At 59.6% G+C, this 24,331-nt stretch overlaps 1 protein-coding gene across 5 annotated transcripts in view; it reads right to left on the reverse strand.

Moving 5' to 3' along the window:
- The window catches only part of RILPL1 (Rab interacting lysosomal protein like 1), a 31,146-nt gene extending 8,139 nt beyond the window's left edge, over positions 1-23,007 (reverse strand). For 3 of the 5 annotated variants that reach the window (XM_079150483.1, XM_079150485.1, XM_079150486.1), the window contains exons 1-5: positions 22,324-23,007; positions 15,990-16,140; positions 10,264-10,382; positions 9,446-9,667; positions 1,823-1,995 (exon numbers count right to left, since the gene is read on the reverse strand). In XM_079150483.1, coding sequence (XP_079006609.1) covers positions 1,823-1,995; positions 9,446-9,667; positions 10,264-10,382; positions 15,990-16,140; positions 22,324-22,632 — 974 coding nt within the window. In that variant the 5' untranslated portion in view covers positions 22,633-23,007. The remainder of the gene's footprint in view (positions 1-1,822; positions 1,996-9,445; positions 9,668-10,263; positions 10,383-15,989; positions 16,141-22,323) is intronic. The other 2 variants (XM_079150484.1, XM_079150487.1) reach the window with 1 other exon arrangement.
- Positions 23,008-24,331: the final 1,324 nt, after the last annotated feature.

Genomic DNA, 24,331 nt, shown 5'->3' on the forward strand with positions numbered 1-24,331 from the left:
TCTTTTGGGGGGGTGAGCTTAAGTGGGGGACCACAGTGAGGTGGCCCGATGTGCTACCTCAAGGCCCACCTCAGTCCTGGGTGTGGCCTGTTCAGAGGCAGGTCCAGCCCCGAGGCCACCAATGGACACAGGGCCCTGCAGCTTCTCTGGCCCAGCGGACAAACATGGGGAACTTCAGAAGGGTCTCGCCTCCTGATTTTCAGTTCCCCCGACTCTAGCCAAACAGCACGGCTCCTGGCTCCCCGTCCTTACAAACACCTCCGGGCGCTTCCCTGAGGCAAGCCGTCCACACCTCCAACGTCCCAGGCTGGGGACCACCCTAGCCTGCAAGGCAGGCCCAGTCCAAAGGCCACCTCCTCCAAGAAGCCTTCCGGTGGCACCCTGTCTGCAAGCCTGTTGATAGGGCCCATCTGGGAACCCCCAGCGCGGCAGGTCAAACCCCGTGCCAGGCTCAGGGGGCTGTGGGTGAACACGCTGGGCACTGGATTTTCGGTGCACCTCGCCTTCCCTGCTGGAGCAGGGGCCACATCTGGCCCCTGCTCCTTTTAATTTTTTTAAAGTACTAGCTTTTTTAAAAAAAGTGACTTTATTTATTTATTTATTTTTCTGTGGCGCTGAGGACGGAACGTGGGAGGGGAAGGGCCGCAAAGAAAGCGGAACCCGGCAAGGGGTCCGTGCACGGGTCAGGCTGCCCTGGGGTTCTATCCATGCCAGGGACAGAACCGGGGGCGCTCCACCACTGAGCCACATCCCCAGTCCTTGTCACTTTTGATTTTGCGACTTTGAGGGTCTCGCTAAGTTGCTGAGACCGGCTTCAAACTTCCATCTTCCTGCCTCAGCCTCCCGAGTTGCTGGGATGACAGGCGTGTGCCATTGCACCCAGGAGGGCACGACTTCGGACACGGGGAGGTGGAGACGCCCTCTCTGAGGAGGAGGTGACACCGGACTGATCTCTGAATAATGAGGAGTCAACCACGGGAAGCCAAGTCAATCCTTTCCTAACAGCAGGAGTAGCACGGTCCAATGTCCTGGGGCAGGAACAAGTGCGGTGGGGTCTTTTTTTTTTTTTTTTGGCAAAAAGAAAAGGGATCCAATCCAGGGCCTCGCACTAGGCAAGAGTCCTACCACTGAGCTACATCCCCAGCCACAGCCTGGTGTGTTTTGAGTAACAAAAAGAAGAACAGTGTGTATGAGGCCAGAAGAGTCCGAGAGGCACAGTCTGAGACGGTGACTCAAGCTGGCTGCAGCAAAAGCCTCAAGAACACTTCTTTTTATTGTATTTTATTTATTTGGTACCAGGGATTGAAACCACTGAGCCACACCCCCAGCCCTATTTCGCATTTTATTTAGAGGCAGGGTCTCACTGAGTTGCTTAGTGCCTCCGTTGCTGAGGCTGGCTCTGAACTCATGATCCTCCTGCCTCAGCCTCCCAAGCCGTTGGGCTGACAGGCGTGCGCCCCTGCACCCGGCTTTTTATTTTTTATGTTGGTAATTCATTTGGTGGCAAAATCTGCAATAAACAGCTATAAGGCAGCTTGTGATCTTTATCCCATTTATGACAAATGCTCTTATCTTGGCTGCAAAAACATTAAGGTGCATGGTTTGGGGGTGCCCTGCTGCCCTGGGTCTGGCTGCTGTTTCTCCTAACAGCTGAAGAACCGTGACCGAGCAGATGCTCCGGCCCGGGCTGCACAGGGGCTGGCGAGCCTGTACATAAAGGTTGTGGGCCAGAGAGGTTCTGGGAAAAGACAGCAGACTCGCGGGTCTCCCAGAGGCTACGGCTCCAGAAGGGAAGCTGCTGGCCGGGTCCTCGGCCGCTCACCTCTTGTAGTAGGCCAGCTCCTCCTGCAGCAGGAACACCTGGGACTTGAGCTCGTTCCGCTCCTGCAGCACGTCCCGCAGCTCCTGCAGCGTGAAGCGGGGGCGGTTGGGGTCCGTCAGGTCCGTGGCCACCCTCTCCGTGTCCGAGACGCGCTCCTCTCCTGCTGGCTCCGCCTGGAGGAGGAGAGGCGCTTGTGAGCTCCCGGCAGCCAGCCCAGCACCCACCCCACTTCCCGAGGCAGCCCAGCTCCCCCTCCCGGGTCTGAGCAGCTGGCCGGGTGCTATTTTCAGCCCCCGAGGGCGGCCTCTGCTCCTGTTCTGTACGGTCTCCCCTGGAGATGGCAGCTCAGGCCGCCTGTTGGTGGCTCCCCCTCAGTAGCCAGACCTGCCTCCCCGGGCCTCCCCACTCAGGGTTCTATTATAAGGAGCGCTCGCCAAGCAGCGCCGGCCTCCAACGCCGCCCCCTCCGGCATCCGCTTGCTCTTCCTTTGCAGGTTCTTTGCTCACATCCCACTAAGACCTTTGTTGATGTGGCCAACGTGGTGGTAATCGCAGCCCGCGCACCACCTCCATCCCTTCCCCCGACATAAACCCGGTTTCCCCTCCGCCACAGGCCCTTGGCATCTTGCCCAGGCAGGGGTGTTTCTCCTCCATGCAGGTGACACACGGATGCCATATCATGCCAAGTCGCTGCCCTGGGTCGGACCCCAACCCTGGCCTCCCACCTTCTTCCAGAGCAAGGGCCCTTTTTCCTTTAAATCATAGCAAAACACACACGACATAAATGTTACCATTTCCCTTCTTTTTTACAGTGCTGGGGACCAAACTTGATCTTGCACACACAGACACCCCAGCCCCTTGATCTCTCTCCTTTCTGCTCTTTTTTTTTGGGGTACCAGGGATAGAACCCGTGGACACTTAACCATGGAGCTGCATTCCCAGCCCTGTTTATTTTTTATTTAGAGACAGGGTCTCACTGAGTTGCTTAGGGTCTCACTAAGTTGCTGAGGCTGGCTTTGAACTAGCGATCCTCCTGCCTCAGCCTCCCGAGCCGCTGGGATGACAGGCGTGCGCCACCGTGCCCGGCCCCTGGGTTAACTTCCTAAGCGTACATACAGTTTAGTGGCCTTTATGCTTACAATGTTGTGCAACTCTCACCTCTAGTTCCAGAACATTCTCCTCGCCCCACGCTCACTAAGCAATCACTGCCATTCCTCCGTCACCCCAGCCCCGCAGCCAGCGGCCTGCTCGCGGCCCCGGCTGTGCCTACGCTGGACGCTGCCTGTAAACGGACCCGTGCAGGATGCGGCCTGCGTCTGGCCTCTGGTTCAGCAGAACGTTCTGAGGCTCCTTCACGCTGCAGCACGTACCCAGCCAGGGGCGTGCGCACACCCGTGACCCCAGCCACTCGGAAGGCTGAGGGAGGAGGATTCCAGGTTTGAGACCAGCCAAGGCAACTCAGCAGGACTGTCTCAAAATAAAACAGAAAGGGCGGGGGATGGAGTCAGGGGGGCGGCACTCTGGGCTCGACCCAGAACGGAAACCAACCCGATTCCTTCCTGAGGCTGGAGGATCTTCCTTTGTGTGGACAGACCATGCTCCGTCCAGTCTCCCGTCCAGGGGACACCGGCTTGCTTCCACCCCGCGGTGACTGTGGACGGCAACGCTAACAAACTTTATGGCCGAGGACCTGACTGAACCCCGCGGCCCCTCTTCAGGACACCCACCCAGGTGGGAACTGCTGGATCCCGTGACCCCATGTTGAACTCTTTGAGTTTCCATGCCAACCCGTCCTCTGCAGCAAAGCCAACGGCAAAGCCCAAGACCCCAGTCTCTCCACGCTCTGGCCACACTTCCCGTGTGTGTGTGTGTGTGTGTGTGTGTGCGCGCGTGTGAGAGAGAGAGAGAGAGAGAGAGAGCGCGCGCGAGCGACTAGGAAGAGAACCAAGGTCTTGTGCCAGCTAGGCAAGAACTCCACCACTGAGCCACATTCCCCAGTCCTTTTTATTCTAACTTATTCTAAGTTCCTGAGGCTGGCCTCCAACCTGCAATCCTCCTGCCTCAGCCTCCCGAGGTGCTGGGATTACAGGTGTGTGTCACTGCACCCAGTCACTTTCCCTTTGGGAGGTACTTCATGCTGCCCCCACGTCACCTAGCCAGTCTTCAGGTGACCCATCCTTTCCAGGTGGAGCAGCCGTCTGACAGTCTTAAGGCTGCTGCGTTCCACAGTCGACCAGAAGGAATGGACAGAGGCCGGGACATCAGTGGAAACTCCGAGCAGGGAAAGGGGGATGGACACAGGCATCCCACCCTCCCACTCCAAAAAGCACCCCATAGCGGCCCAGGGAAGATAGGACTCAAGCCAGGCCAGTGGCATGAGGCCAAGAGGCCAAGGACTCCAGAAGGCCGAGCCGAAAGGCTTCACATCCTGAGAGTCTAGGACGGGCTGTTCTGGGAAAGGACACTTGAAAGGAGACACCACCCACGGGGTAGATCAGGTGACAGAGGAGTCACAAGGCTGTGTTGGGTGGGGAGGGGTCTGACCACACCAGCCTCAGAATGGGGTGGGCGGGCAGCAGGGAGGCAGCAGGAAACCCTAACCTGACACATGTGCCCCCACACCCCGTGCAAATGAGCGGGGGTCTTCCCGCCCAAGAGCTAGCCCAGCAGGCGCCGAGGATGCCACAGCCCCGGAGGTCTTCCAGGGTCAGGTCTGCAGAGTCCCAGGGCTGCTCTTCCTGCCACCCGTGCCGTATACTCAGAGAGCATCCTCCATGAAAGACACCACCACCAAGTGACCGGCACCTGGCAGGCCCGCAGGCCGCCAGCCCTGCCTGCCGGGCTCACCTGGAGCACACCTGGTCCAACACTGAGCTAGCGCTCACCGAGCACCTGTGCCTTGCTGAGCTCAGTACTGGGGACAGGCGCAGGCCAGCTACACACAGAAAGGGACCAGGTAACATAATAAAAGAGGCGAAGAGACTCGGAACTCCACCCGGGAAGAACGGGAAGGTCTTACTTCGAAGGTGTCTGTGCGTGGGGTTTGCCCTGGACTCCGGGCATCAGTGCCTGCTTGGCCCTCCCCGTGATCTACGGCTCTGGGTCAATGACCGACGGCTTAAGATGAGGAGATTGCCCGCGGAAGCCCGGGTATGGCGCTTCCTGTTAGAAAAAGCACTGGAGGATCAGGCCACCCCGGGCCCAGGCCCCCAGGACGACCCTGGGCCAGGGCTGAGCGGCAGCGGCTCCCCGCGATCCCCACCCCTGTGCTTTCCCTGCCGGGCACTGCGCCACGGCAGCCCCTGCTGGGGACTCGGACCCTGGGACACGGTTCCCTCCAGCCCCTCCTTCCCCAGAAAACTCAGGGCCTGCCGTGTCCCTGGAGGGCCTCAGGGCAGGGCAGAGTCAAGGGACCCTCCAGTCCTCACCTCCAGGAGGGCTCGCGCAAGCCAACGGCTCCTGGTGGCTTAGCCCCATGACCAGGTCCCGCCACGCCCCCCAGGGTCCTCTGGTCTGAGCCCGCTGCAGCACAGAAGGGCTTCCCGGGAGCCGAGTTCTCCCTCTCTGCAGAAGGCAGCTTTGGGGCAAGAGGACCTGACTCCCCAGGGCTAAGGGGTCAGCCAGGCGCGCAGGGCCCGATGCTGGCACCACAGGGCTCCAGCTCTCCCAGGGGCCCAGGCAGTGGCTCCAGCCTTGGGCAGCCCTGTCCTGGCCCGAGCCTTGAATGACTCTTCCCACGATGGCAGTTGGGCCAGCTGGCTGCCCAGAGAGGCTCATCCCCCGAGGAAACACAGAGGTGGCTCTGGTTATCTCAGGGAAGCCAGGCCTCCCGCCTTGTTCACTGGTCCCTGGAGGCTCTGTGGGCACAGCTAGAGGGAGACAGACGGCGGAGGCTCCAGCCGCTGCCCAGGGAGGCTGAAGAGAATGGCTGGCGAGCAAGGCCTTCCTGTCCAGGGGCCTCCAGGAGGCAGCAACTTGGATAGGGGCCTCCACTCAGAGGCCTGGCCTCCTGGGAGTGTTCCTACAGCCAGGCTCACTGAGTACCCAAGAACATTCTTCAGAGCAGGCCCTGGCCCAGCCGAGGGACGACCGGGCTCTGGTCTCAGGACCCTTGTGCCTACCAGGCGTAAACCCCTCCGAACCCTGTTCCACACATCAGCCGCCGGGCCCTCGCTTTTTCAACGAAGCCTGGTTACAAATCAAAACTCGCAGGGTGGAGGAATCCAAGAGGGCGCGGGGCTCCTCTCGCGGAGCTGCTGGGGCCTCCTGCTATCAAGGACTCGGGTCAACAGAGGAGCCGGGAGGCAGGGCGCCTCTCAGGACCTGCCAACAGGGGTGCTAAGGCCCAGGGGGCTTCTCTCTGTAAACCACCCAGGTAGAGGTGTTGACCACGCAGCCCGGTGAGTGGATTAGAACCCGCGGGATTGCAAACTTGAATCTCCGCACAGGCTCTGCCGCCGAGCCACGTCCTCGGGTTCTTAAATTTCACTTGTTATTCTTTCTTTTCTGCAGTACGGAGGATGGAACCCAGGACTGCTCTAACACCTAGCGATATCCCCAGTCCTTTTTATTTTTTGAGACAGCGTCTCAAAAGTTGCTGAGGGCCTCGCTAAATTACTGAGGCTGGCCTCAAACTTGCAATCCTCCTGCCTCAGCCCCCCAGGTTGCAGGGTTACGCCGCAGTCGGCTGAACTGGAGACCTCAGACAGCTGAACTGTGCGCCGTATCCATCGCACCTCAATGAGTGTGATGTGAAAACGCGCAGCGGGCTTCGTCTACTGCGGCTCAAACTGCCTGGCCGGGAGGCAGCTCCCACAGGGTGGTGCGAATCAGGGAAAACCAGACAAGTGTCAGGAAGTCCTGGCCCGGCACCTCCACAGCGCCCGCCTCCCACGCCAGCCATGCCCAGGACGAGCCCCACGCCACATGCTGCATTCTCCACGGCTAACGGACGCCCCCTGCCTGGAAGGGCCTGCTCCACATTCCACTGGAAACCTACCCACGCCAAGGCCGAGGCCAGAACGCCCAGCTGCCTCCGCCCCGTGAGTCTCGGGATGCCCTGAAGGCCGCCTTCCCCTGCTTCCCCTCTTCCTGCGCCCCACTACGTGGGGTGAGCCTACGGATCCCATCTGCATCATTCTGCCCATCTGTCAGTGAAGGACGCTGACTGCTGGCCACCCAGGAGATGGCCACACGGGAGTGGGTGGTGAGGCCACAGCGCCCTGGGTCCCGCGCTGACTGACAGGCATCCTCAGCAGAGCTCCAGGGGACGAGGGACCAGGCAGACCCGGCAGAGCTGCCCCTGGATGCTGCCACCGCTCACTCCCCCTCCTCTCCACCCCCTTGGCCTCCAGAAAGGGAGGCTGAACCAGCAGCCGGGCTGCAGGGAGGCCTGGAATGTCCGGTCCTCCTTGCTGGGAGCCTTGTGGCGTGGCCAGGCTGGTGTCCTTGGACCAGCCCCACCCTGCCAGGAGACAGGCCTGAGCTCCCAGCAGCCACAGCCGGCGGCTCTGGCCTGGCACTGCTCCTGCATCCAGCCTCGCCTTCCCGTCCTCCATAAGACCCCAGCTAACCCTGCCGCTCGCCTGTGGAAACCCTGAGCCCCTTCCGGCCCTGGCTCCACAGGGCTCCCCGCCCGCCCTGTGGCCTTTCTCCAGCTAAGCTGCTGGGGTCGTCTGGAGAAAGACCCTCTCCCACCTCCAGTCCCCGTGACTTAGACAAGCACCTTGGGGCAGTCCCGAGACTCAGGAGTGGACAGTCAGCACACTAGACCTCGGAGCACAAGAGGCTCCGGGACAGGCTGATGACAGGGGTCCCTGAGACGTCTGCTGGGACTCTGGGTAAAGAAGCAGTTTCTTCCCATGGCAATTGCTAGGCTGGCCGATTCCCAGGGGCCACTATGTGGCAAGAGCCGGCTTGAGAACCACACCAATGTAGAGGAAGCAAACCTGAGAGAAGGGCCGAGAATTCCTGGGCATCTGGAACCAGCTGCACCTGAAGCTATTCCTAACTTGAAGCTTTCAGTCACAGTCGATGGATTTTTTGTTTCCCTCCTTAAACCACTGGATTTAGGTTTATGTCACGCGTAGCTAAAGCAGGGGCCCTAGCCTGTTCCTTTAAAGATCCCTCCCAAGCCCGTGTGTGGCACACTCCTGCACTCTCGGCCACTCAGGAAGTCGAGGTCGGAGGACCACAAGTTTGAAGGCAGCCTGGGCAAGTCAGCGGGACCCTGTCTCTGAATAGAAAGGCCGGGAGGCGGGATGCGGCTCAGTGGTAGTGCCCAGCAGGCGCAGGGCCCTGGGTTCAATTCCGGGGACCACAGTGAACCAACAGGACAGACTCCTCCTCCCCGCGTTCCCGCGGCAGACCTGGGCGCGGGCCCTGACCTCCAGCCCCAGGAGCTGCTCCTCCTGAAGACCCCACCGGCCCCACCCCGCCAGCTGCCCATGCTATTCCGCGCACCCCGGGCGTGTCGGGCACGCTGGTGCCCACCTCACGCGGGGCTGCCTCAGGCACACGCTGCTGTGGCCTCTGCATTTCCGTCCAGGCATCTGCTGGGGACGTGGGGAGATCACCCTCGTGGCCACCCTCAGCCACCTGGGGACAGGAGCTTGTCCCCGAACCTCCTGCTGCAGAGAGAGGGTTCTGGGGTGTTCTGTGGGCTTTTTAGAGGCCCCGTGGGACTGCGCTCCCAGGCCTGGGGCAGTGACCTCCATGCCACCCGCTCCAATTCACCTCCCTGCTCCCGTCTCCCCCTGACTAATCGATGCCCTCCCAAGAAACGCCCCTTTCTCCAGCTCTGCCGTGAGGGACCTAGGCTGAGACAGGTCTCCCCACTGCAGTCCCCTCCCCAGCAGAGGCGGCCGCTGTGCCCAGCCTGGCCCTCCGGCCTCTGAGGCGCCCAGCCCCCTGCCTGCACTGCTTTTTGCTTTCATTCTTGGTATTGAACCCAAGGGCACTTCCACCGAGCCGCACGTCCAGCCCTTTTATCTTTTATTTAGAGACAGGGTCTCCCGGAACTGCTCAGGGCCTTGCTAAGTGCTGAGGCTGGCTTTGAACCTGTGATCCTCCTGCTTCGGCCTCCCCAGCCGCTGGGATTACAGCCCTGGCTTCAGGGCTCTGGGGCTGAACGCTACCGAATGAACAGGCCCTGCTTTGCTTGTTCATCGATCAGCCCAACTGATGGCCGATGGATGGACGTCTATGAACTGCTGTGAACGTCCACGCAGGGGTTTCTGCGTGGACACACGGGCCCAGCTCTCCAGGCTTGTCCAGAAGGGCATCACTGGGCCACACGGTATGTGACCACTGGCCAACAGCTGTCTCCCCTGCTCAACTGTGGGCTCCATATGGACAGGGACCAGGCCAGTGTCTGCCACAGGGTCACCAATTATTTGAGTGAGTGAGTGAGGCTGGTGTCTGGTGACCACCACTGATCTGAGTGCCCAGGGCTGGAAAGCTCGAGTTCCAGGCTCAGCTCTGCCTCTGTCTAGCTGTGTGTCTTCAGGCCAGAAGCTTGTTCTCTCTGTTCCTCCATTGTCTTACAGAAAACAAGGCAACTCTGCCTGCCTCCCGCCAGCCTGGACTCACCCTCCCACATGCCTCAGCGCCCGCTCCAGCTCACCTCTGGCTCCTCTTCCCCGTTCTGGCTGACCTCTCCCTGTAGCCTTTCTCGAAGCTTCCCAAGTTCTGCCCTTAGGCTGCCCATCTCCTGCTCCTTGGTCTGTAGATCTGCCTCCAGCTCCACCTTCTGTTCGATTAGGGCCTTCCCCTGGGCTTCTACCACCGTGACCCGGTGTCGAAGGTCGTGGTTGATCTTCATTAGCCGCGTCTGCTGCTGCTGTAGCTGTAGAAAGAGGGACGTCATTGTGTAGGGCTGCCAGGGACAGTAGCTCAGGATGTGCACTGCACAAGAGCAAACCATCTTCTGGTATGCCAGGCATTCTATCGATCTTTACTTGTTTAAAAGTTCATGTTCTTAGGACTCTTGAGACCAGAGATGGGCAATTCATATATTTACTAAGGTAACTTTATGGCACATGGAAGTGCAGTGTCTTGTTAGAATCAATACCTTACAACAATTTCCCAACAGATGGAAATAACATGCCTCAATAAGGAGGGTCATTATCCGATTCAGGCGGAGACACGGAGACACCATAGGCTCCGGGAGCAGCCAGGACCCTGCTGAGTCTGCCTCACACAGGCACAAAGCAGGTGGGCTGGAGGAAGCACAGGGCCCTGGGACCTGCCCAGGGGGGTCTCTGGCCATGCTGTTCCCTGCTGTGCTTCCAGTGGAGACTCCACTGATAATGATTGGAGGCTGAGCCTCCAAGGATGCCCACCCTCGGAGACCAGCGAACGAGAGGGGAACCTCGGGGGAGGGGGGGGTCCAGGCTCCTGCTGGTCCCGCCTCTCGGCGGTGGACAGACTGGGGCCACTTACAGCCTCGACGTCCTCGTTCTTCAGGCCCAGCTCCCGGTCCTTGGCCCGGATCTCGTCCCGCTGCTTGTCCACCACCTCCTTCAGCTTCTTCATCACCTGGCGCTCACGCTCCGACATGCCTGGGAGGGACACCGCCAGTGACTCCTCCTGCCGCAGCAGCTGCTCCGCCGGGACCAGCCCCTTCCAGCGCCTCCGCCACCCGCCACTGTGGCTGCCCAGCACCTGCCTGGTCCCCTGGTCCCTCCCGGCTCATCCACCTCAGGGCCTTTGCCCAGACTCCCACCCTCCCCTGCGGCCTCCGGGCTCGGCCTCAGTCCGGCCCCACCTGCACGCGGGCGCCTCCCTGATCCCCGCAAAGCAGCCGGTTCTGTCATGGAAGAGAGGAGGGCAGGGCCCGGCCAGGCGCTGGCTCCAGGGCTGGCTCTGCCACCTGCTGCCCTTGTGGCTCTGGGCACTCCTCTTTCAGCCTCAGTTTCCTCCTCTATAAAGTGGGGAGGTGACCGTACCTCCCCCAGGGCTGCTCTGAGGCTGGACCGAGTGACACACAGGCCTTGAGAACGCGCCTGGCACCAGGGGGTGGTCAGGGGCAGCGGCCCAGGACGGCCTTGCTCACAGCCATCCACCCTGACTCTGCGCCAGTCCCAGCAGACGGTGGGCTGCAGCAGGACAGGCCACGGCTGACCCTCCCCGTCACACCGCCGGCCCTGGTTACTGAACTGAGGACAGTGCCGCATGCGTGACCCGGGGGGAACAAATGACGGGCGGATTTGCTGCCCGGCCCCAACCGGGTCTTCCCACCGCCCCCTATTGCACAGGCACCAGCAGCTCGCATCCTCCTGAGCGTGTGATCCGCCACACGGTGAGGCCCGCCTGCCCTGCGGAGCCGGGGCTGCCCAGCGACGCCCGCAAGGGGAGCCGTCCTGCCCACAGGCAGGCTAACTGAGGGACAGGGACAGGCTCCTCCTGCACGCTCCCGTTTTATCTCGTTCCCAACCCTTAGAGGTGGCATTAGCTCCATTTTAAGAAACGGGAGGCTGAGGCCCAAGGCCAGACTCTTCAGAGAGGCTGGGCCGGCAGCGTGCAGCACTGAGACTCAAACTCAGGGCCTCCTTTCCACCCTGCGAGGCCACCTCGCCAAGACTCAGGAGGCTCCGGGAGGTCAGCAGGCCATGGCACTGCAGCCAGCCCCAGCCCACTGCTCCCAGACAGGACCACCTGCTGCGAGTGACGCAGGGCTTTTTGGATGTCCACACCCCCGATGGCCGTCCTCAACTATTTATTGAGCAGCTGCTGTGTACGCGATACTGAGCGAGTCATGGGGGAGGCGGGGCTTGGCTCCCGCAGGCTTCCGGACGCCAGGCAGACACAACAAGTGACACGGGACCCAGCGCGGACTGTGGCTGCGGGAAGCTGGACCGAGTGCCACACAGGCCAGGCACATTTATGCTGGGTTCCATCCCCAGCTCCGCCAAAGAAAAGAAAGATGCAGTTAGTGAAGAGGAACTCAGGGCAGACAGGGGAGGAGGGCCCTACGCCCAGCGACCCAGGTCCTTAAAAGGGAAAGGATGGAGATGAGACACACAGAGGAGGTGGCCATGGGAGCCAGGGCAGGGACTGGGTGACAGCCGCAGGGCAGGGGCCTGAGGGGAGCCGGAAGGGGCCAGGGAGGAGCCATGGTTTAGATTTGCAGTGTCCCCAAAACACTCCTGCGTGAGGCAGGGCAAGAATCTTCAGAGGCGAAATCACTGGGTTCAGAGGCTTTAACCTGGTCGGACGCGAGGGAACACACCTGTCATCCCGGCAACTAGAGACTGAGGCCAGCGGGTCGCAAGTTCAAGGCCAGCCTCAGCGGTTTAGTGAGACTCCAAGCAAGTTTGTGAGACTCTGTCTCAACATAAAAAATGAAAAGGTCTGGGGGAGGCTCAGTGGTGAGGCTCCCTGGGTTCGACCCCTAGTAGCCACCCCACCCCCCAAAAAGAAGGCCTTCACCCGAGCAGTGCATTAATGGGGACAGGGATGAAGGGGGTGGTACTGCAGGCAGCAGGGTGTGGCTGGAGGCGAGGTCACTGGGGTGTGCTCTGGGCTTCTGTGTTGTCCTCTGTAACGCCCACCCAACCCCCTGTGGAGTTCTGCCTCACCTGGGCCCAGAGCCTTGGAGCCCGCAGAGCACAGACTGAACCGCGGGAAGGGTGGGCCAAAGTAAATTTCTCCTCCTCTGCCTTGACCTTGCCGCGTCTGATGGTCACAGCAAGGAGCTGACCCAACAGAGCCATTCTCCCTCAGAACCTCTGGCCCTGGGGCACAGAGACCTCGCACTTCTGGCTGTGAGAGGCCAGGTTTCGTTGCTGAAGCCGCCCAGTTTCTTACAGCAACGGGTCATGGCAGCCCCAGGAAACCAACACAGCAGACACCCGGGAAAGGCTCAGAGAGGGTGCCCGCCGGCGTCCACTGAGCCGAAATTCATACCAAGCAATTCTGGGTTCAGCTGGGAGGAAAAGTCAACAGGCCGCCCTTGGGGATGTCTTTTATTCAGCGCTGACCCTGGGAACAGCTGGGGACCTGAGGATTGGACCAGTCTCCCCAGAGACCCAGCCGTAAGGGCCGCCTGGGATTGCAGTCGGTCAGCCTGGGTCCAGCGCTCCTTGGGGCGGGGGCTCCACCAGCCGTCTCCACGATCGTCTCCACGATGGGAAAGGGGCCTGTCCCCAGCCACATGTGCCGCAGGCCAAAGACACACGGGTCACTGATGGGCGAATGGATGAAAAAAACGGTGCAACCCAGGCACCTGACGGAGAGCTGGTCACCTCACCGAAGAGGAGGCAATCCCATGCGCGCAGGCGCGACAACTCGGAGGAGCCTCCGGGTGGTCACCAAAGCCAAGTGCCCAGACGCAGCACGGGAATCGCCTGCTGCACGTCCCAGCTGCGGGGCGGGAGGCCGGTGGCGCCTGCCAGGGGCGGTGCCTGCCAGGGCCGGCGCTAGCTCCCTGCTGCCCAGCCTCAGTTTTGCAGGAGGAAGGCTCCTGGAGCTGGCGGGCGGCGACAGTGCGCTTACCACGTGCACTTGACACGTGGCGGACCACGTGGCGTGTTCGTAGCCCCCCAAGACTCAGTATGAGAACATGCAAAAGGCCCCACTGACCCTCTCCGCGCTTCCTGCCAGAAGGGGAGTGCTGGGTCCGCGGGGTGCGCGGAAGGGGCTTTGAGACCACCGCCTCCTGACCCTTCCGCTTCTTCCTAAGTTCTAATTCTACCGCGGGCGCTTCCCGCTCCCCTCAGTCCGCCTGGACGGTGCGGTCGAGTCCCTCCGCTCCCGAGGACTGAACTGACCTGCAGAGCCGCCTCCCGGGTCCCCTGGCTTGGAGAGTGCATTACAGGTTTCCGCCCCAGCATTCAGACAGCTGCACCCCCAAATCCTCCCTGTGCCCGAGCCTCTGCTTGGCACCTGCTGAGTCACACCTAGCACAGGTCCAGCCTCCCGCTTCCTTCTCTGAGGGACCTGTCTGTGGGGCCCCACCCGTGGCTGCCGGCAGAGTCCAGGCCTCCCAGGCCACCCTTGGGAGCTGGAGCCATCCTCAGGCCATGAAGAGCATCTCAGATTAAATGCACACACAGCTGCTTCCTGACAGCCCTGCTGGGACTCGAGGCTGGGGAGCGGCCTGATGGATCTGGCCTGGGGCAGCTCAGAGCTGATGGAACCAGGCCCCGGGCAGCTCAGCCTCTGGGGCTTCAGCGGGGCAGGCAGGGCAGTTCCCAGGTTATTGGCAGAGGCCTCGTGCGCCCTGCAGAAATGTCACAGACCAACGCAGCTTCAGGCACCTCAGTTAAGTTCAAAACTAGTTCCCGCACAGCCCAGCAATTCTGCTCCCAGACGCGAGCCCACAGAACCTGAACAGCCACACAAATGCCAGCGTACAAAGGCGCAGGGCAGCCAAGGGTTTCAAACGCTGTGCTCCATCCCTAAAACGGAGTATCATTCAGCCACAGAAAGAACAAGGTAACCGCTGACATCGCTCCAAAAGGGATGGAGCTGGGAACATTACCTATGTAAGAGGTGTTGCCAAAGCTCCCAGGATGCCAAGCCCATTGCAGACGCTGCCCCTCCTCTGCACTAACCCACCAGGGTCTTCATGGACTGGTCGAGTTTGGACATCCTTCTGTCCATTTTTGAAAATAACACAGGGTCTGTGGTGTGGCTCAGTGGTAGAGCGCTTGCCTGGCACGTGTGAGCACGTGTGATCCTCAGCACCACACAAAAATAAATTAAAAAAAATAAAGATATCGTATCCATCTATAATCAAAAGTATTTTTCTTAAAACATAATAAAACATATATATATTTTTTTTTTTTTTTTTTTGTAGCCAGGGCTTGAACATAGGGGTGCTTAACCAATGAGCCACATCCCCAGCCCTTTTTATTTTTTATCTTGAGACAGAGTCTCAATATGTTGCTTAAGGCCTCTTTAAGTCGCTGAGCCTGGCTTTGAACTTGTGATCCTGCTGCCTCAGCCTCCTGAGTCGCTCGGTTACAGGCGTGCGCCACCACACCTGGCTAAAAATATGCTTTTAGGATGAATTATTAAGTGCATGCAAATTTGAAAATCACCAGCTCTTCCTGGAGAACTGAATTTTTTATCATTATGAAGTAACCCTTGAACGGTGTTTTTGCCTTAAAACACATTTTTTTTCTTACGTTCACACAGCTTTCCTTTGGAGTTTCTCTGCCCTGTTTTTTACTTCCAATCTCTATGACTGACACGATCCAAGTCTTTGTGCCTGCGTGTGTGTGTGTGTGTGTGTGTGTGTCACTGGGGACAAAACCCAGGGCCTCACACACACTAGGCATGTGCTCCACCACTGAGCCACAACCACCCTGCCGCCTCCCCCACCATTTTTTTGGCACTGGGGATTGAACCCAGGGGCATTAACCACTGAGCTACATCCCGAGCCCTCTGTATTTATTTATTTTTATTTTTATGTGGTGCTGAGGATCGAACCCAGGCCCTCGCGTGTGCTAGGTGAGCACTCTACCGCTGAGCCCCAGCCCCAGCCCCAGCATCCTGTATTTAGAGACAGGGTCTCACTAGTTGCTGAGGCTGGTTTTGAACCCTCCATTCTTCTAACTCAGCCCCCCAAACAGCTGGGATGACAGGCCTGTGCCCTGCTGACCCTAGGAGTCTCCTCAGGCTTGAGAGGACAGGCCCTTACCTGCTGGCCAGTCCAGGGCAGATGGGGTGCCCAAGGCCCAGCTGGAACCCACCGACCACCTTGTCTTCCAAGCGGCAGCAGAGAGCCTGGCGGCTCCACAGGATGTGACAGTGGAGTGGCCCCAGGGCCCGTCAGACCTGGGCCGCTGTCCCCAGTTGCCTCTGGCAACCGCGTGCCTACAGGAGCCTCACATCTCTTCCCAGAGACCACAGCTCGGAGTCTGCGGGGCCAGGTGATGTGGCCTGCTGGCCCCCGGTCGGGCCTCCTCCCCGGACACTGGCCTCCCTGGTCTCTCGCTCCTGCCCCAGGGCCTCTGCACCACTTGCTTCTGGCTTAGGTACCTGCAGGGCTCGCACTGTTCCCTCGCCAGGCTTGGCTGTGACGGCCCCTGTCCCTGTGGAAGCCGCAGGTCCCTCCTGCGCCCCTGGCCCTGCAGCCACGCCGCCTTCTGTCCCCGTGGTTTCTGTCCGTCGGAGGGGTCCTCCGCATCACCCTCCGCCCCGTCCGGCGGCCCTCTTACCTTCGTGCTTCTGGAACTCCTCCTCCGGGAAGCCGACGTCCTTGTGGGAGAGGCTGGTCACGAGCTGCTTGTTCTCCTCCTGCAGCTGCGCGATCTGGGAGAGGAGGTCCTGCGCCTCCCCCCGCCACACGTCCTCCACCAGCTCCAGCTCCTGCCGGACAGGGACGGGCCGTCACGGTCAGCCCGGGCAGTGGCCTTGCCCCCGCCCCTCAGGAGCATCTCAGGGGGCCGGGGCTCCGGGCCACCCCGTTCCCGTGAGAACCAGGCCTTGGGCAGAAGGATGGGAAAGGCCGCAGGCACCCGTCTGATGCCCGCATCAACCGGGGGACCAGGGCCCTTAGCACCACTGGAACTGCCCTTCAGTCACCAGCCCCAGGCCACAGGGTCCCAGCCACCCCTGGGGGGTCATGGCCCCTGATCTTTGAACAGACAGTTGGATAAACCTCTCTGCAAGGGACAAAGAGGCTGCAGAGACCCCAGGACACCCAGGCTGCCAGGGTCACTGCCCCACAGCTTCTCTTCAGGCGCCTGGAGCAACTGGCTGAACGACTCAGAGCTGCCAATTCTCTCATTTGGGAACCGAAACATACACAAGGCAGATGTGGGGAGAAACAAGATCAGTCCGTTCAAAGTATCCTATGGCCAGGAGGCTGAGGCAGGAGGATCACGGTTAGAGGTCAGCCTCTGCAACTTAGCGAGTGTCTCAAAATAAAAAAGGGTTGGGGATGTGGCTCAGCAGTAAAGTAGCCCTGAGTTCGATCCCCAGGACCTCAAATAACAACAAAAACAGTCATCTGTGGATGGCTGTAACCAAGAGCCACAGATAATCACAAGTGGTGACAAGGACATGAAGCGGCAACTCCAATGGTAGCTCGTGAAAACAGAAGGGCAGGAACTCGAGAGCAGCCTGGCAGCTCCCCAGGAGCTGCAAAGACACACGTCCACACAAACACGTGGGTGTGCATGCACGTGGCGGCCTGAGGCAGAAACAACCGGAGGTCCACCGCCGGTTACATGAGCGCATTTCTTTTCTTTTCGATACTAGGGACAGACCCCGGGGGCACTAGATCACTGAGTCACATCCCCAGCACTCCCCACTTTTTTGTGTGTTTTATTTAGAGACAGGGTCTCCACTGAGTTGCTTAGGGCCTTGCTAAGTTGCTGAGGCTGGCTTTGAACTAGCGATCCTCCTGCCTCAGCCTCCCGAGCCGCTGGGATTACAGGCGAGGGCCACTGCACCTGGCTAAGTCAAGGATCTTGAGGCGGGGGTTGGTCCTGTGTGATCAGGGTGGGTCTGTGTCATCACAGGGTCCTTATAAGAGAGAGGAAAGGGAACAGGGTTCAGAGTTAGAGGCCACGCAGCCTCGAAACAGAGATCTGGGTTAGATCTGAAGATGCTGCCGCGCCGGCTGTGAAGACAGAGGAAGGCGCCGCACACCCAGGACTGCAGCCGGTGTCCTGCAGTTGGAAAAGGCAAAGGTGTGGACTGTCCTCGAGAGGCTCCCTCACGCTTGGATTTACGTCACCGTCGTTGCTGTGTGTGTGGTGCTGGGGGTCAAAGCCAGGCTGCCCCGTGGTAAGCACGCGCTCTCCCCCAGCCGCCCCCAGCCCTGGCGCCTGGACCTGACTTCCCACCCGCAGAACTTCATCCAGTATGCGGTTCTTACCCCCGTGGACCCAGATGCTGTATTACATGGTACCCACGTGTTCGGGGACGGCGCTGCCCAGTCCAGGAATGAATCTAGGCTGTTTTTACTTTTGGGGGGGTTGGTTGTGGGGTTACTTTATTTTTAATTTTTTGTAGTACCAGGGATTGAACCCAGAGGTGCTTTACCACTGAGCTGCATGCCCAGCCTTTTTTATTTTGAGACCTTGAATTTATAACCCCCCCCCCCGCCCCCGGCCCCGCCTGAGTCCCCGGAGGCCGGGCTGACGCGTGCACCAGCACGCCAGCCACTTTTTCTTTGGAGCGAGGTCTTCCTGAGCTGCCCAGGTGGCCTGCAACTGGCAACCCTCCGGCCTCAGCCTCAGCCTCAGCCTCAGCCGCCTGAGCCACTCGGGCGGGAAGCCACAGGAGATGAAGACTGGACGTCAGCTTTCTGTTCTTCTGTTCCCTTCTGAGGTTCATGTCAGAGAGCAGGTCCTTGCCCCTGGGCTGACCGGGGGGAATTTAATCCCGTCTCATGCAGCTGAAAAGGCTGCTGCCAGAAGTTCCTGCTGACCCATCAGGTCCTTTGACTTCTCTCAGCACCAGCCGTCCTCAAACCCCTTCTCCAGCCTACCAGGGCTGCATCTCCCACCTCCCACTAGTCCTCTCTCTCATTCCCTCGGCTCCAGCCGCGCTGGCCTTATTTGTGTTGTTTGCCGAACCACATGCATTCCTGCCCCAGGACCTTTGCACCTGTGGTGTCTTCAACCTAGAGGCTCCTCCAGACTCTCTGTGGCTGGCTCCTGCACTGCACTCAGATCTCAGTTCAGAAGGACTTCCTCGGAGAAGACCTGCTGTCTCCTCGTCTAGTACACTTCCACTGGCCAGTCCCTTTCATGGCTCCCTGTTTGATTTCCTTCATGGCACTTAATCACAACCTGATATGTTTTTAAAAAATTACTTCCTAGGATGGTGAGTTCAATGGCAGCCTCAGCAACTTAGCGAGGCACTTAGCAACTCGGCCAGACCCTGTCTCTAAAGAAAATAGAAAAAAGGGCTGGGGATGTGGCTCTGTGGTTAAGTGGGTTCAGCCCCCCCACCACCAAAAACAAACACAAAAAAACGCCCCTTCTAGCCACGTGCCGCTTGCCTATAACCCCACCTACTCAGGAGGCCTAGGCAGGAGGATCACAAGTCTGGGGCCAACCCAGGTAACTTAGTGAGACCCTACCGCAAAATAAAAAATAAAAAGGGCTGGGGATGTGGCTCAGTGGTAAAGTGCCCCTGGGTTCAACCCCAGCACCAAAAATAAAATCTAAAGCAATCTACCTTCTCACATGAGAACTGTACCAGCGACAGAGCAGCCACAAGTCACCTGTGCCTGTGAGCCTTGAAAGGAGGCTGGTCTCGATGCAGCAGGCAGGAGGGGTCGGACACACACCAGAGCTCAACAAGGCAGAGCAAGGAAAGAACGCAGAAGCGTCTCCTCAGTAAACTTCACACTGAATCAATGTTCGCTGGGAAGAAAAGATTCTGGACAGACTAGGCTCCTTAAAGCACAGTAAATTTCACCTCTTCTGTTCTTTTACCACATTCTGTATCTTTCTTTCTTTCTTTTTTATAGTGCTGGAAATCAAACCCGGGGCCTCATGTAGGCCAGACTGAGCCACATCCCCAGCCTGCCACATTCTATCTCTTTTATTTTTTGGTACTGGGGATGGAACCCAGCGGCACTTCACCATTGAGCTTCATCCGCAGTCCTTTCAATTTTGATTTAGAGACAGAGTCTCACTGAGTTGCTTAGGGCCTCACTAAGTTGGTGAGGCTGGCCTCGAACTTGCAATCCTCCTGCCTCAGCCTCCCAAGTTAATGGAATTACAGGTGTGCACCTCCACAGTTGACGGTCACATTCTATTTCTATGAACTAAAAGCAAGAGCCACCAGGACCAAGCCCTTGTCTGTCATGGTCACTGCAACACCCCAATGCCCAGAACAGTGCCTGGCCCATAGTAGGTGCTTGAGAAACACCTGTGTTGAGACAGGGCAGGTACATGGGCGGGTGGGCTGCTTATGTCTACAAGGTTGCATCCACACAGCCACTGCTTTCTAAAGACCGTCATGCCAGGCACAGTGACGCATGCCTGTCATCCCAGAGGGTTGGGAGGCTGAGGCAGGAGGATCATGAGTTCGAGGCCAGCCTCAGCAAAAGCGAGGCACTAAGCAACTCAGTGAGACCCTGTCTCTAAATAAAATACAAATTAGGGCTGGGAATGGAGCTCAGGGGTTGAGGGCCCCAGAGTTCAATCCCCAGTATCCCCAAAACTAAATAAATAAAATAAAATAAAGATGGTGGTGTTTTCCCTGTCTTCTGTCACCCCATCACCCTCCTGCTGCCTGACATGAGGACCCGGTTTTGCTCTGCCCTGTGTCACTGTCACCGTCACCGGAGGGCACCTTGCAGCTGTGGCCCAACAACAGTGTTGCAGACTGAGCAACAGAAAGAACAGAACAGGTCTGCGGCCTGGGCCGTCGGCTGGGCAGAGCTGAGTGAGCCCAGGTGTCTGTGGGTGGATGGCTACTGCCGCCAGACTCGGCTGGCCGGGGGAGGGAAGGAAGGCAGGGAGCAGGAGGACAGGACACACCAACCACTCACTCACAACACTCTTGTGGAAATGGCACCTTGAAGAATCATCAAAGCTAAGAAGGAACGTCAGGAGTCTCTCCTCCTCCAAGAATAGCAAAGGCAGGGCCTGGGCCTGCCAGCAGCCCTGCTGACGCCTTGTTTACAAACATGCCCGCCCTGGACACCCAGAGCTGACCGCATTCCAGAACCAACAAGTGCGGCTGGCTAAGGACCCCTCCAACCTCAGGCCTGGTGACCAGCGGCTTCCCGGGTGCCAGCCCAGCAGGGGCAGGACTAGAGTCCCCGCTGCAGGGCTTCTGTGGGACCTGGGCTGAGCTTCAGGCCCTGAAATTAAAGGCAGCTTCAGCTCCCTTCCTCCAGGGCCCATGGGAGAGACGGAGGCACCCGGGGCAGGAGCGGAGGTGTCTGGGGTGGGGGGTCCCCATCTAGCCTGTGGGCACCTCGGTGAGGGTTCACCGCAAAGTCCCTGCTAGGCGGGCTCTGGTCTGAGCCCTCCGAGCATATTAACCCCCACCTACAAGCTGGGGACCCGGTTATCCCACTTTACAGCTGAGGAAACTGAGGCACAGAGCAGTTAGGTGACTTGCCCAGGATCACACAGCCTGTGAGTGCTGCGATTTGAAACCAGGCTCTCCGGCTCTGAAGTCCCTGCTCCCAGGAATCTTGAAATTAATCACAGGACTTGGGCATGTTCAAGTTCCCAGTGTGACCTTGGTCACCCAACCCATAGGGGCTCTGATTTCCTCCTGACCCCAGAGCACAGGATCCCCAAGGACCAACACGGCAGCCCTGGCCGTGAGTGGTCTTCACAGCCACCCGGGGTCATGGCTGCACACACCCAGCTGTGGCCATTTTCCTTGAAAACATAGATTCCTCCCAGCATTCCATGGATGATGGCCTGCCAGAGAGGTTCAGAGAGGTCAACTGTACTTCCTGAGGCCACCCAGCAAGCCAAGGCCTGCTCTGACCCCCCAAGGAAAGGCGTTTCCTCCCATTCTCATTCTGGAGGGTCTGCCAGGAGCTCCAGGCCTGAGGTTAGGGCAGGAAACCACACGTCTCCCACTTCCTGTTCCCCAGGCACCTCGTCTGGACAGTGGGGAGGCCCCGATTCAAAAAGACTCCTGCTCCCGGGGCAAAGGCCAGTCCCTAGAGCAGCCCCAAATCAACCCCTTCCCCCAATTTCAGCAGAGCAGGAGGAGACACTGAATTACCTCCACTGGGCCTGGGACTCTTTCATGGCTCACAGGACAAATCCCTCCCGACTCTGACCCTCTGTTTCCTCATCTGTAAAAATGAAGTCCTACCTCACAGAGTTCTGTGAGGATTGAAGATAAAATCAAGGCAGGAAAAGCAGTTCAGAATACAGGTCTATAAACTAAGGGGACCCTGGGAAGAAAGTTGCACATCTAAGCCCAGAGACTGGAGGCTTAGTGGCTTGGAGGTCACATATCACTGCTCTGGGGGCACCCGGGGTAGGATTTTTAAAAAGGGCTCTGGCGTGACTGGTGTAATGTCTCCTAGGGTCCCTCTGAAGGGCAGGGGACTTATTTGGCCTGGGGAAGAGAATAATAGTATCTAAGCGCTTTACCTACATCATCACATTTAATAAAAACGGTGGGTTCTATTTTGATTATTTAACAGATGAGGCGACAAAGCACAGAGAGGTTCAGCAACTTACCCAAGGTCACACTCCTACTAAGGGGGTGAAGGTGGCACTGGCACTCAGGTCTGACGCTAGAGAAGTGCTCTGAGTCTCTTGGTGATACAGGCCAACTGCCCCTGGCTTGTCAGAGAGGGTCAGGGGCCTCCGTCCCTCACCCAGGGCGGACTGGATGCTGCCTGCCTTAACCTCAGCCCTGGACGCTCCAGCCCTGGGCGCGCCTGGCAGACCCTCAGGGCTGGACGGGGAGCAAGCTGCCTTTCCTTGGTCGAGTCCCTGCACGCACAGACGCATCCACGGCCCCCTGCGAGTTGCGCGAGTTGAAGGGGCGTGGGGTCCCAGAGCCCCGCGCCCGGGTGCGCCGACTGCGGCCAGTGCCCACCTTCTGGTGCTTGCGCTCCTTCTCGATGCGGTCCATCCTCTCCAGGCGCAGGCGGTCCAGCTCCAGGCGCAGCTCGTCCAGCTCGGGCGCGACGTGGTGGCGACTGACCAGCACCTCCAGGATCTCCAGGACCCTCACGACCTTGGGCATGAGGCGCGCGATGGCCTCGCAGCCGTGCTGGTCAATGACCCGCTCGAACTCGTGGCCCACGAGCGACGCGATGTCGTACACGTCCATGACGGTCAGCTCGGCCACGTTCTTCTCCAGCGCCGACTCGGCCGCCAGCGCCGACCCCCGCTCCTCCTCCATGGCCGCTCGGGCCTCTCCCCCGCCAACTAGTGCAACTCCCAAACTTGCCGGCCGCGGCCAGGGCAGCGCGGCCGGGCCCACCCCGCGCCGCGCCGGGCCGTCCGCTCGGCGGGCCCGCGGCCAGGGCGCCCCGGGGGCGCGGCGGGCGGCGGGCGCGCGGCCGAGGGCGCGGGGCGCGCGCGTGCGCAGGCCCGGCGCCTCCCAAGTTGGAGCCGAGTTGGGCGCGATGGAGGCGCGGGTCCTGCGGGAGCCCGGCCGCCGCCGGAGGAAGGGCGGGCGGCGCCTCCGGGAAACTTGGGCGGCGCGGGGAGAGCGGCGGCCGCGGCCCCGCAGAGCGCGCGCCCCGCCCGCCGCCCCCGGCCCGCCGCCCGCGCTCCGCGCGCCTGGCTCCTCCTCCCGCCGCCAGGGAGGGGTCGGCCGGCCGGCGGAGGGGGTGGCGGCGCCGCCTGGCGCGCCGGACGGCTCGCCGCCGGGGGGCGGGGCCGTCGCCTGGGCCGGGCGCCGAGGCGCCGGCGGTGGGCGCGGGACGGCGCTGCGCCCGGGGAGCGCGTGGGACCCCGGCTCGCCCGAGCAGCGGGCGGCGCCTGCCGCGCTCCCGCAGGGTGACCCCGGCGAGGGACGCACGAGCGCGGGTCCGCGGTGCCCAGGGCCGCCGGCCGCCCTCCTCCTCGAGACTCGGACTCCCCTTCTCCGCGAAGGAGAGGCCGGGGTTCGCGTCCCGAGCCGCCTGTCCCTTCGGCCTTGCTGAGTCCACTTGGCGGCAGACCCCGACCCACCCGGCAGAGCCGTTCCTGCAACGCGCCCCTGGCCGCCCTTCCCGCTCCCCGGGCTTGGGAAAGGGACCCCCGGACTCCCACCCGCCGCCCCCAGCTGGAGCGCGCTCGGCCTCCGGAGCGGGGACACTCCGATTACAGGGTAGCCTCCACGCCCGCACGGTGGGCTCCTCAGTCCTTGAGGACCAGCTCTCGAGAGCCCTGTAGCCATCAGGGCCACCCCGCCCTGGCACATGCTGATTAGGGAAAAGAATGTAAAGGCGGGAGGTGTCGCTCAGGGGCAGACGTTTCCTAGTCCGTGCGGGATCCCGGTTCAAGCCCCAGCACCGAAAAAAGAAAAAGAAAAGAAAAGAACGATTTTTTTTCGACCTTAGAAAATGTTGAGGGGCTGGGGTTGTGGCTCAGTGGTACAGCACTTGCCTGGCACGCGTGAGGCCCTGGTTCCATCCTCAGCGCCTCATAAAAATAAATCAACAAAATAAAGGTATTGCGTCCATCTACAAACTAAAATATATATTAAAAAGCATTGAATATCGACTTTACATTTGGCTAAAAAATATGAAGTGCTAAATTATATATATGTTTATGTATATAAACATAAAATATGATTTTACCATGTGTCGAGGATTATTCTGTGCTATACAAATGTCACCTCGTTTAATCCTAATTCTGTGGGTTCTCAGTGTGGCATGAGGCCTGCAGGGGGTCCACAGTAGCCAAAGATCTCAACGAAGTTGTCCCTTTTCCCAGCAGATAGCAGTATTAGGCTGGGTGTTCTTCATATATGTAAGTCCACAGCAAATCCCAGCAGACTGGATGCCAGAGCAGACCCAAGGATGCAGTGCTCTCTTTATGAACTGGGCCTGGCACAGAATTATAAAAATACAAGACAATGCTGGGTATGGTGGCTCATGTCTGTAGTCACA

This window comes from Sciurus vulgaris, assembly GCF_902686455.1.
Source record: "Sciurus vulgaris genome assembly, chromosome: 8".
Lineage (NCBI taxonomy): Eukaryota > Metazoa > Chordata > Mammalia > Rodentia > Sciuridae > Sciurus > Sciurus vulgaris.